At 44.0% G+C, this 15,355-nt stretch overlaps 1 protein-coding gene across 7 annotated transcripts in view; it reads right to left on the bottom strand.

Annotated features, from left to right (window-relative positions):
* Gcfc2 (GC-rich sequence DNA-binding factor 2) overlaps positions 1-13,104 on the bottom strand; it is a 37,463-nt gene extending 24,359 nt beyond the window's left edge. For 6 of the 7 annotated variants that reach the window (XR_015685546.1, XR_015685547.1, XR_015685548.1 and 3 more), the window contains 4 exon segments: positions 12,837-13,104; positions 10,702-10,830; positions 5,968-6,192; positions 4,157-4,254 (listed from right to left, as the gene is read on the bottom strand). Coding sequence is in view for 3 of the 7 variants with exons in the window: in XM_087657430.1 (XP_087513556.1) it covers positions 4,157-4,254; positions 5,968-6,192; positions 10,702-10,830; positions 12,837-13,077 (693 nt within the window). In the remaining 4 variants the exon portion in view is untranslated. 7 annotated transcript variants of the gene reach the window in all.
* Positions 13,105-15,355: the final 2,251 nt, after the last annotated feature.

The raw sequence follows: 15,355 nt of genomic DNA, 5'->3' as shown, positions 1-15,355 counted from the left end.
CACCCAGAGCTGAAAGCCAGTAGTCACCCAGAGTGCTGACACACCTGAGAGCAGAGGTAAGACCACCACTTCTGCTCCGAGGGACTTGCCTAAAGCCCTCAGAACACAGGAACCCAGGAGCAGTCTGGGACAGGATCCTTCTTGTTTCTGCCTGTACCTGGAGTTGACCCTATGACACAGGTTCTGTACCCAGATCCCCCTGGTAGAAAGCTGGTCTTCAGGATTATTGACACACAGGCTTACAGGAGAGTCAAGCCACTGTCAGAGACAACAAGACCAGCTAACACCAAAGACAACGAGATGGTGAGAGGCAAGCACAGGAACCTAACAGAATCCATGACTACTTGGCAATACCGGAGCCCAGTTCTCCTACCAAAGCAACACACCGGAGAAGCAAGATTTGGATTTAAAATCACATCTCATGATGATGATAGAGGACTTTAAGAAGGACATAAATAACTTCCTTAAAGAAATACAGGATAACACAGGTAAACAAGTAGAAGCCCTTAAAGAGGAAACACAAAAATCCCTTAAAGAATCAGAGGAAAACAATCAAACAGGTGAAGGAACTGAACAAAACCATCCAGAATCTAAAAATGGAAATAGAAACAATAAAGAAATCACAAAGGGAGACAACCCTGGAGATAGAAAACCTAGAAAAGAGATCAGGAGTCATAGACACAAACATCACCAACGGAATACAAGAGATAGAAGAGAGAATCTCAGGGGCAGAAGATACCATAGAAAACATTGACACAACTGTCAAAGAAAATGTAAAATGCAAAAAGCTCCTAACCAAAACATCCAGAAAATCCAGGACACAATGAGAAGACCAAACCTAAGGATAATAGGTACAGAAGAGAGTGAAGACTCCCAGCTCAAAGGACCAGTAAATATCTTCAACAAAATCATAGAAGAAAACTTCCCTCACCTAAAGAAAGAGATGCCCATAAACATACAAGAAGCCTACAGAACTCCAAATAGATTGGACCAGAAAAGAAACTCCTTCCATCACATAATAGTCAAAACACCAGTGCCCAAAACAAAGAAAGAATATTAAAAGCAATAAGGGAAAAAGGTCAAGTAACATATAAAGGCAGACCTAACAGAATTACACCAGACTTCTCAACAGAGACTATGAAAGCCAGAAGATCCTGGACAGATGTCATACAGACCCTAAGAGAACACAAAACCAGCCCAGACTACTATATCCAGCAAAACTTTCAACTAATATAGATGGAGAAACTAAAAATCTCCAAACAATTTTAGAATATATCAATGCCTATTTTTCTAGTAAGGCATTGTGGCAACTGCCTTATCTTCCAGCACCCAGATAGCAGAGACAGTAAGGTCTCTATGCTGTTGATGCCTATCTCATCTATACAAGAGTCCCAGGGCAGCCAGGGCTGCATACGGAGACCCTGTCCCAAAGAAACAGAAGCCAAAACCAATTGAACAAAACCAATCAACTGCAGCCCCCACCCACTCCACCCCCAGCGTGGCTGTACTAAGGACTGAACCTGGGGCCTCATGTACGCCAGGCAGGTAGGTGCACTTTCACCGAGCTACAGTTCTAGCCCTGAGACTATTAAATTCATACGGACATGCCAAATTGCAAAGTTCTGACTTCCATGACAGTTAGTTCCTGAAGTTTCAAGGCTGGCTTTGCTGACATTCTGATGCATTTGTGGCAAGTCATGGAGTTCTTGAAGAACTGTGAATGAGTAACCCTGTGGAGTCCAGGGTTGGGAACCTGCAGAGTGTGCCTTCCTAAGAGAACATCCTACAGCCCCTCCCACCAGTCTCCCTGACCAAGCATGATGACCAACACCACACTTGCAGTGTAAAGCAGGCTCTCAAAGTCCACGACTTCAGACCAGGAACATGAAGACATGGACCAGAGACTTAGCCACTGCCTCTATTTTCCATCAGGCGTCGCAGCTCATCTCTGTTGTCACCAAGCCTCTTCCATGTCCAATCGAGCCTGCAAATCCCAAATAGTCCTGACATCCCTTCAGGTTCCAACTCCCTAAGTCATGCACCGGAAGATCACTCCTGTGGACTTTTTACAAAACTGACTGCCTAGCATGTCCCTGTGTCATTGGGACTACACTGAGACTTGTGGCACAGAAGCTCACTGCAGAGATTTTCCTCAGCTGTCTCTCCAGCAGACCGCACATCCCTGTAACTGGCTGAGGTATGTGCTAATGGAAACCCCATAACACTTCCATTTACGTCAGTGTTGCCTTACACGGCAGCAGATACATCTGGGGAGTGGGACTGGATCTGATTATGCACAAAGGGCCCACAGTAACTTGGGTCCTCAAGAGAGGCAGAGTGACGCCATGAGAAATTCAGGCACATGCTGAAGAATACCAACAGAACCCACAAGAGTCAAGGAGTGAATTCTCTTCTAGAGATTCTGGAAGAAGTGCAGGTCAGCTCATATTCTGATTCTGGCTTTTGTTGGTGTAAAGTAACACCAAATCAGTGGGGAGCTGTTAGAGCAGCCAAGGGAATCAGTGACAGACCTCCAGCAGGTGTCATCATACACTGGGTAAGGACGAAAATGAAATAAGCAATCTGCACCCCAAGATGGCAGGACTGAAGTGAGGCATTTCCTAACAGTGTTCACAGAAACAGAGAGATGTTTCCTCTGAAAAGTAGTAAAACACAAGCAGCAAAAACCTAAGAAAGGTTTCCTCCCTTGATTAGGGATGCTATCTTGGCAATCGTTCCAAGGGACTAGTCCTATGTGAAGAAAAGAAGGAGGAAAATAGTAAATATTTAGATTCTTATTTGCAAGCAGGAAAAATCAATTCCTGCTGTAAGTAACAGTCCCTAAAATGCTCATCAAAGGAAGGATGGTCAAGTAAATGATGATTTGCCAACTCTCACGAATGTTAGGCAACCACTGAGCTGACTTGCACTATGTAGAAGCAGGGTTTCCTCATCAGTTGCTGGGGTCAAACGCTGGTCAAAAGCAACTTGGGGAGGAAAGGGTTTATTCAACTTGCAGTTCCAAACAACAGTCCGTCATCAAGGAGACAAGGAAGCTCGAGGCTCCAACCTCTAAACAAGAAGTGAAGCAGAAACTACTAAAGAAGTGTGGCCTGCTGGCTTGCTCACTATGGCTTACTCAACCTGCTTCCTTACGCAACCCAGGACCAGTGCCCAGTGGTGGTACTGCCCGGAGGGAGGGGCTCTCTCTCATATCATTCAGCAATCAAGAAAATGCCCACGGACTTGTCTAGAGTCCAATCTGATGGAAGCAGTTCCTCCCTGATGTTCCTTCTTCCAAAGTGGCTCTATTTGTGCCACGGTGACAGAAAGGAAGATGGGTCATGCAAGAGAATTGAGTTCATTCTCAGTGTTCATGAAGATGTTATATTACACTCAAAAGCATGTAGCAGGGACTTATGAATTGCCCAGGAAAACACAGTCATCCCCAATATCTACTGGACTTCAAGCTCTAATGAATTCACAGTTGCAACTTTTGTTTTTAAACTTTTTATTTAATGTGTAAAGTTGTTTCACCTGCATGTCTGTGCAGCAAGTGCATGTGGTGCCCGCAGAGGCCAGAAGAGGGCATCAGATCCCCTAGGACTAAGTTTCAGGTGTTTGTAAACCACCATGTGGATGTTGGGAATTGAACCCAGGTCCTCCTCAATAAGAGCAGCAAGTGCTCTAAACCACTGAGCTGCCTCCCCAGTCTCTACAGCTGTAATCTCTGATGAAGCCACATTTGTGGAGCTGGCTTTTAGGCAGATGCTATAGGAAAGATACTACATAAAGATCAATAAAGAAACTAGACTTCAGTGTCCAACCTGAGTCCCGTGTTGGATAAGTCATGCAGCACCAACAGAAGCACACTTCATATTAGTAAGCAGTGTGGTTACTTAAAACAAAATTACTGTGTATTTAATTTATGTATGGGCACATACATGCACATGTGTGCTTGGAGATCAGAGTCTGATCTCCAGAATTTATGTCATTGAGAAGACAGAAGCAATTCTACAAAGTTATCCTCTGACCTCCACACATGCACTGTGGCATGGGCATCCCCACAATAACAACATTTCTAAAGAAAAAATGAAGTCACAGGGCTTGTGGTAATGCCACGGTGCCCTCGGGATGCTCACGGCTGGAAACTTACCTCTGTGATCCTGACGGCTTTCCTCATCTGCTGCTGCTCCCAGGTGTCTTGGCTTTCATCTTCCTGACTCTCTTCACTCGAGTCTTCATTCCTGATTGCTATTAAAACCAGGAACAAACACATTAACTCAGTATTCCCAGTCTGATGGCAGTACTCAGACTCGGGGCGTTATCTTAGGCAGGCTTAGTAGCACCTCACGTGCTGTTTCCTCTTCATAATAATCCAGGAGGGAGAACCAGTGTTACCTTCACTTTAAGAAGGAGACCGACTCAGAACTAAGTAACAGGTCAGAGCGCTGCTTCCCTGCTTCCTAATGAGAACTCAAATGGAGACACTGGACCCAGGGTCAGCGCTCCCTTTCAACCTTCCCGTTTCCCATATGGAAGAGGCTGGGGGGAACGAAAGGTTGGTTTGCATTAAGGAGGTCTAACTCGGTCACTGAGGTGGCTCAGCAAGCACACTTGCCACCAAGGCTGACACCCAGTTCAACTCTGAAGAACCTCATGGTAGAAGGAGAAACCAGCTCCCACAAGCTGTCCTCTGACGCCACGCTTACACCGTGGCATGTGTGTATCCATAGTCACTCACAACACAAAGTACGCAAATAGAACTAGCAAGATGGCTCAATGGTTAAAGGCACCCGACCCCAGGCTTAATGACCCAGCCCATCCCTAGGACCCAGAACAATGATGGAAGAGAATCCCCTACTGCAATTAATCCTCTGGCCCTCCACACGTGCACACTGACCAACCATGCCCACTCACGCACACTTACAGATAATGTGTGAGCTCACACACATAAAGTAAGAAAAAGGGCAATAAAAATTTAAATAAATAAATGTTATTTTCTAAAACGAAAAAGATAATTCACACCTGAGAAGTGAACATTTAAAAATAGTTTCCGGAAGCCTAGGACGTAGCACAGTTGGCAGAGTGCTTGACTAGCATGCATGAAGCCCTAAATTCAGTTCCCAGGACTCGGTGAGTCTCAAGTAGTTGTACACACCTATATAATCCCAGTACATGGGAGGTAGGGAGTGGGGGACCAGAAATTCAAGGTCATTACATGGTTAAGTCTGAGACTAGCCTAGATACATGAGGTACTGTCTTAAACACAAAAAGAAATTCCTGGGGGGGGGGGTCAGTTTTGTTTTGCAGAAAACCGTGGTAAAACATACACGAGAAATCAGAACAGTCCTTTGAAGCTTAAGCATTCCTGACAAGATGAAAGTTTCAATATAGTAGGGAAGATCTTAGTATATGGTACCTATAATTTCTGTAGAACCTTTCATGCTAACAAAAAAACATCTTTCTAAAAGGTGGCAATGATAATTCCCAACATTTCAAAAAAAAAAAAAATCTGTATAATTCTGTTGCCTGTCAAAAATCAAGGAAAGGATCCGGCATATATTGTGTGGTAATATGAAAAGATAGAATCCTACCATTTAAAAGCTATAATATTGTGGACCACATTAGTAATAATCAATACCAACACTCCTAAAAAAACGTGTGTTAGGGATTCAGCTTGATGCTACTGTGCGTGCGTGCACGCGCGCATTGGGAGGGCAGGGGGAGGTAAGACAGGCTCTCACCTTGTGCTAGGATTACGGGAATGAGACATCAGTTGGTTGATGTACAGGGACTGAAAACACAGACTTCATACACACTAGGCAAGGCTCTGCCAACTGAGCGGCAGTTCCGACATCAGTTTTGAGAAATAACAGAAAGCACAGTAACGAGCGAAGGGAAAGTTCACTGCTATGATGAGAAGGTGGTGATCTTTACACACTGGTAAGTATGTTAAATACACACATGATTCCTCAGCCATTCTCTGTCGGAGTGTTTGAGGCTTTGGGGTAAATAGTATTCTTTTTTCGTGGTCATCAGGATCGCTCTCCGAGTCCTCGCCATTGCTTCTCTTACTCTCAGAAGTGGTGGAGGGATGGTTTACATCCAGTGAAATATAGTCCCCCGGGGTCCTGGCCAGCTCACGTTTTCTGCGGGCTGCCTGAATAAAAGCTGCATCAGGGATCTTAACTGAAAAACATGGAAGGACAATGAAAACCAAACTGTTACAGAGTGCAAGTTGCTCGCATTCAAGGCCACAAAATGTACTGTGCTCCTAAAGTCACAATTTACACAGATTTATGTGACAGTGATGGACAGCTTAACGTCTGGTTAGAATAGAATATTAATATAATAGATATAAAAACACATTAGGGAAATGAACCTAATCTAGTACTATCAGGAAATGTGATGACTCCATTCTGTCTTGCCTTTGCTCTCTCACTTCTGGAAGTTGTGTCAGGACAGGAGCATGAGAGAGCTGAGCAGTCAGTGAGACTGTAGCAAGAAGGACAAAATCAGCAGTAGAGGCTACACCAGGATACCTCCTCATGAGGCACCTCCACACACAGAAGTGAGGGGCAGATGACGACAGCACGCAGCCATATAGGGCAACAGCACACACACACACGCACACACCAGGGCAACAGCATGAACCCACATCAGATCAGTTTTTTAGTGACTCAATTGAAAGGAATGAAACGTTGAATGTAAAGAAAATAAGTATTTTTCACCAGGTAAATGAACCCACAATTTTTATTTTTAAATATTTTTATTTTGCTTTTAAAGATTTAGTTTTATATATAGTTATATATTTATTTTATATATATGGATGCTTTGCCTGCATGTATGTCTATGCACATGTGTGTACCTGGTGCCACAGAGGCCAGGAGAAGGCATCAGATGCCTTATAGACAATTGTAAGCTACTATGTGAGTGCTGGGAACCAAACGAGGGTCCTCTGGAAGAACGGCCAGCCCTCTTAGCTGCTAAGCCATCTCTCCTGCCTAAATGACAACTTTATTTAATAAAGCTTTATATATTTTTTGTTTTTATTTGTATAGTATATATTCACTGACATAAATTCTTACAATTTAGTAACAGCTTTCTTCATGCAAGGAATTAACTTTATATTTTATAAAACATATTTTAAGAAAATATCAGTAAATAAGATGGCAACGTAGCAGCTATGTAGGCAAGACTTGGAACTTCTGATCCTCCTTCTTTCTTTACAGCTGTAAATGCATGGGGCCACCATGACTAGCTTTTGTGATGCCGAGGATCTCGATCCAGGGTTTCACACACTAGGTGTTCAGTCTACCTGCTCACTACACCTCAACCTGATCCCAGTTTTTGAGAAATAAACACAAGGTATACATCAGACAAATAGAAACCATGAGATGTGCAAAGGCGCTAATGTTTAAAACACAGGAGAGAAAGTGAGAGATTTTAGAATTCTCGGTCTTTATACAAGACTCAGTGACCTCAGGCCTAAGGAAAATAAAATGTGCAGTCAATCATGAAACAATACATGGCAATTATTAGAAACCAAAAAATATTCACCACCAACAAGACAATCAATCATGGGGCCAGAAAAAATGGCTCAGTAGGTAAAAGCGCTTGCTGCCAAGCTTGGTGACTTCGGTTTGACCCCTGGGACGCTCGTGGGGGAAAGAGAAAAGATTCACATAAGCTGTCTTCTGATCTCTGCATATACACTCATGCATGCACATGCATACACAGAGCGGAGAGAGACAGAGGGGGAAGAAGAGGGAGAGGGGCAGAGAGGGGGAGAGAGAAGGGGAAACAAACAAGCAAGGAGGCAATGAGTGCTTGATGATTTTCCCAAGAACCAGCTTGGTTCCCAGCACTCACTTGGGCAGCTGACCACCACTGTAACCCCAGCTCCATAGTACTGACACTCTCTGCTGAACTCTGTGGGCACCTGCCATGTGTACTCATACACAGGCAAATAAAAATGAAGTCTTTTTAAAAAATTCAATCATGCTATCAAATTACTTCCTTTCCGTCTAATTAATTTGTTTATTTGGTTAGAGGCAGGGCAAGGCAAGCTCTGTGGTATAAATGTAGATGTCAGGATAGCTTTTTAGGAATCAGTTCTTTCCTTCAATCATGTGGGTCCCAGGGATCAAACTCAGATCCCTAGGCTTAATGCCAAGCATTTTACCCGCAAGAAGCCATCTCACTAGCCCAATTGTTTGTTCTTCTTTTGAGATAGGGTCTCATGTAGGTCAAGTTGGCCTAGAGCTTGTGATTTTCTGGAATTATATGTAAGTGTCACCACATCCAACTGGACCAGTATTTAGTTAGATATTATCAGGGAGTAAAAGGACAGGTGTACCTATGTTCCCTTATAGGATTTAATAGATAATGTGATCATAAAATATGTGTGGAATGGGCCACATGCCTGCAATCCTAGCATTAGGTAGCTGAGGAGAGAGAAGAATGCTGAGAGTTTATGGACAGTCTGGGCATGACAATGACTTTCAGGCTGGCTATGCCTTGGAAACAATGATACAAAAGAATGAACGATGTACAAATCAAATCATTTGCTTGATTCTTTAATTAAATGAACACTGGAAAAGAAAAGATGTTGCTGACAAAGTTTGAGTAGGGACCAGGCAGAGCTCTGGACCTTCCCTAACCCGGGGTAGTGGTTCTGTTGTGAGGTAAAGAAAGGTAAGCCAACATGTCCCTGATAGTAGGTATAGTTATTACTGTCTAAAGCTTAAAGCTCCAAATCCATCACAGGAACCAACATTTGAAAATCGAAAGCCCAGGACAGACTAGACACACCTGGAAAGCTTGGTATTGGAGCTGAGCATGGCTTGTTTGCAGAGCCTCCACGGGGACTGCAATATGGGGTGGGGTTATGAGGTTGCATTAGTCTAGTGCACACGAGTGCACTAGAAAGAAGCACAGGAATTGGACGTGACCTCACCTGCACGACTTGGTGGTTCAGACTCTTAGTCACAAGCATGGAGCTTATAGGGGAGATCTCTCCCAAGTTACATGTGAAAGTTCAGGGAAGACTGTGCTTCCCATCCTGTTCTCTCACGTCTCTACAGTTCCCACACAGCAGAGTCAGACAGACATGGGCTGAGTGGATACAGACACCTCCATGCTTTTTTTGATAACTGACATTAGTATATGTATCACCTAGCAGACAGGCAATCATCTAATAAGCTGAGATCAACCACCATCTCTTTTGTAAGAAGAATCTGCCACAGGGAACATCTCAAAGCAGACAGTCTATCACCAGTTAATTCTCACAGACTATCATCCAGACACAGGACAAATATATTCTTTATACACACGAGGCTTTGTGCTTGGAAGACAGGCATGTGCCATCATACCCAGCCCTGCCATCTTCTTTAAATAGCACATCTGTTGCCTAGATGGTGTATGTGGAGGAATGACAATTCTTTACTGTGGAACTGTCCTGCAGTCTGAAGTGAATTTATTGCTCATTTACCACGCACACTTCAACTCAACTCTCTGTGATTATTAGAAATTCTGCCACACATTGTCCCGGACTGGCTTCTCCTCAGGAGAGCAGTGCAACCAGCCCTTCAGAACCAGTCCCTCATACCGTCCATCCACAGAAGCACTGCTGAGTACGGTAGCCACTAGTCATGTCTGACTATATCGACTTAATTAGATTACAAATTCAGTTTCTTAGTTAAAGCATCCACATCTTAAGAGCTCAACAGCTACATGTGGCCAGTGGCTACTATACTGGTGGTGAAGATACAGACATTTTTTTTTACCATAACAAAAGATTCTACTGGACAGGGCTGCACCCAGAATCTACACCAAACTGTATTTGCTAACCAAACTCAACTTTTGAAAAGATTTATTTTATCATTTTTAATTAGGCATGTGCATTTGTGCACGTGAGGCCTGGTGCTTGGGGAGGCCGGAGGCACCAGACTCCCTGGAGCTAGAGTTATAAGTGGTTGGAGGCAGCCCAACGTGGGTGCTGGAAAATGAACCATTTTTCTCAAAGGGGTCTTAGGTGTCTGAAAACAGAAGGCTCTATATAGCAGGAAACAAGTTATGAACACCTGATTTACATTTAAAAGTCTGCCTAAGCAGACTTAGGTAATTATTATCTTAAAGAGTTTTGATGAGCACTGGCTAGATTTGGCCCAGAGGTGGTTACGTGCTAAGCTAACAACTGACTAAGCAATCTTTCTTTAAAAAAAGCCACTTCAAGCCATTATGAGTCTCCTACATTGTTATACTGTCCTCCTTGAGGTTTGAGACGTGCTACATCTGGTATCAGCAACATTCTCAAGATCAACTCTGACCGGCTTCTGGTTATGAGGTGGAGCAGCAAGCATGGTAGTCAAGAACACAGCGTGGAGTAGACGCCCTGATTTTAGGCTCATCTGGGGTATGTATAAGCTGTCTGATCTCCGTCATACCGTGCAATAAATAATGACCTATTTGTTGCCAACTTTTTACTGTTTTATCAACAATAAAAATTACAGGTGTCTGATGCGCCAATACTAGAGCTGTTCATGTGGTACACACAGGCTCAGGAGGCAGATGGTGAGTTTGAGGCCAGTTTAGACCACAGAGTGAAATCAGAGCTGCCTGGGGCACCAAGTGAGACCCTGTCTCAAAGAAAAGGTTAAGTTAAGTTAGTTTCACAAAATTATAACAACTACCAACCTATGGGTGAGACTTCTTTTTCTTCCAGAGAGCAAGAGCTATCCGAGGACGGACTCTCATCATCCTTATTTTCTGGCAAGGGAAGTTCTCCTTCCTCTTCATCCGTTGAGAGATCGGCTGTTCTGCATTCTAAGAGGACACCATGAGAAGCAAGGAAGAGTCAAAACATTTGAATCAATAACCAAAATAAACACATATAATCCATAAGATTCCCTCTTAATTCAAGACTTTGTGAAAAAAAAAAAAGATTGGTGCAAACAAACATTTTGAAGGAGAGGCTGAGAGGTGGGTCAGAGGTCAAGAACACATAGGGCCCCTGCAGAAGACACTAATCTGGATCCCAGCACCTATGTTGGCAATTAACAACTCCCTGTAATTCCAGTTCCAGGGGATCTGACACGTCTGGCCTCAGTGGTCATTGTACTCAACACATGGACACACACATACACAATAATACAATATGGAAAGAGTAAAGCCACAGCTCACATCTTAACTATTGCTGTCAGTGACAACCTCTGCCTCCAGCCAAAGCAGTGATTCTCAATGCAGGGTCTCTGGCTACCCTAGGCAGACTCCAAGGTCTTGGCAGGAGGTGTGTGCAAACCAAAACTACTTTGATCGTAATACACACATTATTTGTTCTTTTCTCTGTGTTAATACTGCAATAAGGCACAAGTGTGGTGGGTAAAAGCTCTCGCCTCAGCACAAAGGAGCAACACCAGCTGGTAGCCAGTCTTTGTGTTCTTCACCACACACCAAGAAAAGGAAAAATGCCAGTTTCATCACATTTGTTGATGAAGCAATACAGATTATTAATTTTTAAAAATTTGAACAGAGTACATATCTTCTTAAGGATAGTGGTAACAAAATAGAAATAATCTATGGAAACATGGGTTATTTGGGACCTCTAATTTTAAGTTACAAAGAGAGTTCAAAGGCAAAAGAAATTTGAGATCCACTGCTCTAGAAGGGAAGAGAAGATACTTATTTATCAAGGTGAACACTGGTATACTTTGTTACAAATACAAAAGATCATTCAAACTGAAGATGAACAGGGTCCCTGATAGTGACTAAGAAATCACTAAGACCTCAAATCTTGAAGACATTATTTTAAGTTCTAGGCACAGAAAGACAAATATGTTAAGCTCTCATCAATGTGTAGAATCTAAACAATTTGAAGGAAATCATAGAGACAGAGTAGAATGGTGGTTAATATTAGCTGCTATGGGAGTACGTTGGTAAAGGTTACAAAATTTTACAAGAATAAGTTCAGGGTATCTATTGTACAACCCAGTGACCATAGTTAGTACCAGTGTGCTCTATGTTCTACTTGAGAATGGCTGGAGAATTTTAAGAATTCCCACCATGAAAACAAATAAATTTGATCCATGTAAACAACCCAAAGTATACACATATTTCAAAGCATCTTGTACACCATTAAGTATATCCGATTTTCATTTACAAGTATGTATATATGAGAAATCACTAATATTCTATAATGGGGCTAACAAGAGTAGAGAGAAAAGCCAGGATTTCAAGACTAATGGACTAGAAGTGTTCTGCCTATAAGTATGTACGTATGTACACTATGTGTGTGTCTGGTGCCTGACAGAGGAAGACTTCAATCTCCCGGAGTTACACACCGTTGTGAGCCTCCATGTTGGTGCTAGACACCAAACTCCGGTCCTCTAAAGGAGCAGCCAGTGCTCTTAACTGCTGACCGGACTCTCCAGCCCTCAAGTGACTTTGTATTTGATCACATGAATGGAACAACCCTTAGTGTCACCAATCTCAGCCACAGCATCTCGTTTTACAGTTTTTAAACTACTTTTCGTTGTTGCTGCAGGTTTTAAAAATGACAATGTTCTAAACCCTACTCCTTATTCTTTTATTAACTGTCAGGTGTTCTTAGAAAACTGTTAGGCAAGCTCCCAAAGGCACAAATGACTTTCATGCACATTTAACAGCATCAGGAGTCGTTCAAGACTCCTCTGGGAATGCAAACTGCGAAATGCCACCAAGACCTACAGGAGGCTTCTGGCAATCCCGGTACTGCGAAATGCGGGTGCGCACGGCCACAGAGACCTTTAGAGCTGGAGACCTGAGGAACTGAGCCCTTCCCACCCCTCGGTCACCTGCGCCTCCGTCCCCTCGGGAAGCAGCTCCCGGGCTGCGCCGGGAACTCGCCCAGACACGACCTCGGCCCCGGGCGCTGCGGGCCCAGCGCGGCCGCTCCGCTCCCTCTGTTCGGCCGCCTGCAGACGGCCTGCCTGACTCCGCTGGCTCCTCAGCACTCTGCTCCTTCGTGCCGTCGCTATCGCTATCGCTGGAATCGACCTGGCGCCGCCTGAAAGTCCTCTGAGGCCTGAGTGCCATGTTCCAAGCAGGATTGGCGCGTCTCCTAAGGCTTGGTGTTCGGCGCGTGCGCAATCGCCCGCCTCGAGCTGCGCATGCGTGCCTGGGAGATTTCCGCCAGGTGCTGCAGGGTTCTGTACTCAGGGTCAGGATTGGATGGGCTGCCTGCCTTCTTAGTGGGACTTAATTACTGGCCAAACACTCGCAGTTTCTTATGTTCGAGGTCTGGGAGAGTACCTGCACATCTCACCCAGAACAGACAGAAGTGGAGGGATAAACAATGAAATTAAGCATAATTGTTAAGGGCAGGAATAAGCAAAATCGCATCATTGTCTTAGGGCACAGGACTTAAAGAGAATCTAATGGGAAGAGTTGAGAGCTGAGTTCTGGGGACAGGATAAATGGACTTTCTGTTGTTTCAACACATTAGATGAACAGTTTACAAGCCCGACAGAGCTGTATTTGAGTACATCCAGAGAGATTTCCAGAAACAAGCGCGGGTTCCAGTTGACTGAGTAAGGAGGATCTGCTCACATTGTGTGTGTGAACGAGAAATCCTGGAAAGACCTGTCTGCAAAGGCTGATTAGAGTGATGGAGAGGGCGGGATGCTATAGGCCCTAAGCTTAGTTCCACTAATCCAAGGGTCAAGGATGCTTTCAGATAGCAACTGAGGCCTATGGCTGAGATTTCTCCACTGCACTCTGTCCATTTAATGTTTCCACCAATGTATTTAAAAGTTCTTTGGCTTATGAATTTCTTTTCTTCTTCCTCCTTTTCTCCTCCTCATTCTCCTCCTCCTCATTCTTCTTCTCCTCCCCCTCCCCTTCTCCTCCCCTCCCCTCCCCACCTTCTCTTCTTTGTTAGTATAAAAACTATATAAGACTGCCTATGTTAACCATGGAATTCGCAAAGGCAAAAATCTGTTTTTGGCCCATGGCCACATATTTGACTCCAAAATCTTATTCCCTTTGGGGTAAGAACTGTGTTTTCACACTGACATCTGGATGGGTCCCATGCAATCTAGAGAGTTAAACCTTGGTCTCTCTGAGCTGTGATAAGAGTTTGCATTGCTTTCTTAAGCAGCAGATTCCATGCCTGCAACCTGTGGGCTCCAGGACACCTGCAGCATACCCCCGACTCCAGCTTACTATTCTTTTATTGTTTGCTTATTTCTTGGTTGGTTTTCCAGAAGACTTCGGTTGCCATCAAAATATTTCATATGACTCCATTCGTAAAGTTGGGTGCATTCAGACACCAAACACTGTTGTTGGGGCCGGAATCAGAAGCATTCTCCATGGCCTCATGTCGTTGAAAACGTGGTCCCTAGGTTGTGGCACTGTGGGACAGATGTGAAACCGTTGGGACTATGGGTCAGTTAGCAAAGGTGGCTTTCTGGAGGCAGGCCTTGCAGGTGATGTATACATCTCCCTCCGGCCAGAGCTCTCAGCCTTCCTGATTGGTCAAGATGTGGAGTTACTGATTGACAATGTCTCTGCCACTGCTGACCGAGGCATTGGCCTTGCCTATCCTGTCATGATGGGGGTAGGGTACCCTCAGAACTATGAGTCAAGTAAACCCTCCTCACTTAAGATGCTTCTGCCAGGTTCTTTATAAGGTGTCTTGAGAAAAATAACCAAGATAATAATGAATAATGACATGTATTTATAGTTTTCTTTTCACCCTATTTAGTTTCATTTTTTACATTTATTTCTGTGTGTGTGTCAGAGAGAGAGAGAGAGAGAGAGAGAGAGAGAGAGAGAGAGAGAGAGAGAGAGAGAGATCAGGTATGGCTAAGGAAAGATGATATCAACTCTTTCCTTTCACTGTATAAGCTGGTCATCAGGCTCCCAAACAAATACCCCTATGAGCCAAGCTATCTTACCAACCTTATTTATTTATTTAATTATTTAATTCTATTTTTTTATCTTTATTAACTTCAGTATTTCTTATTTACATTTCGATTGTCATTCCCTTTCCTGGTTTCGGGGCCAACATCCCCCTAACCCCTCCCCTTCCCTCTCTATATGGGTGTTCCCCTCTCCATTACCCCCATTACCACCCTCCCCCCAACAATCACGTTCACTGGGGGTTCAGTATTGGCAGGACCAAGGGCTTCCCTTTCCACTGGTGATCTTACTAGGATATTCATTGCTACCTATGCAGCTGGAGCCCAGGGTCAGTCCATGTATAGTCTTTGGGTAGTGGCTTATTCCCTGGAAGCTCTGGTTGGTTGGCATTGTTGTTCATATGGGGTCTCGAGACCCTTCAAGCTCTTCCAGTCCTTTCTCTGAATCCTTC

The sequence above is a fragment of the Rattus norvegicus genome, chromosome 4 (genome assembly GCF_021556685.1).
Source record: "Rattus norvegicus strain SHRSP/BbbUtx chromosome 4, alternate assembly SHRSP_T2T, whole genome shotgun sequence".
Classification (NCBI taxonomy): domain Eukaryota; kingdom Metazoa; phylum Chordata; class Mammalia; order Rodentia; family Muridae; genus Rattus; species Rattus norvegicus.
The sequence above is the reverse complement of the archived record's forward strand: the minus strand, read 5'-3'. Positions and strand labels throughout refer to the sequence as shown.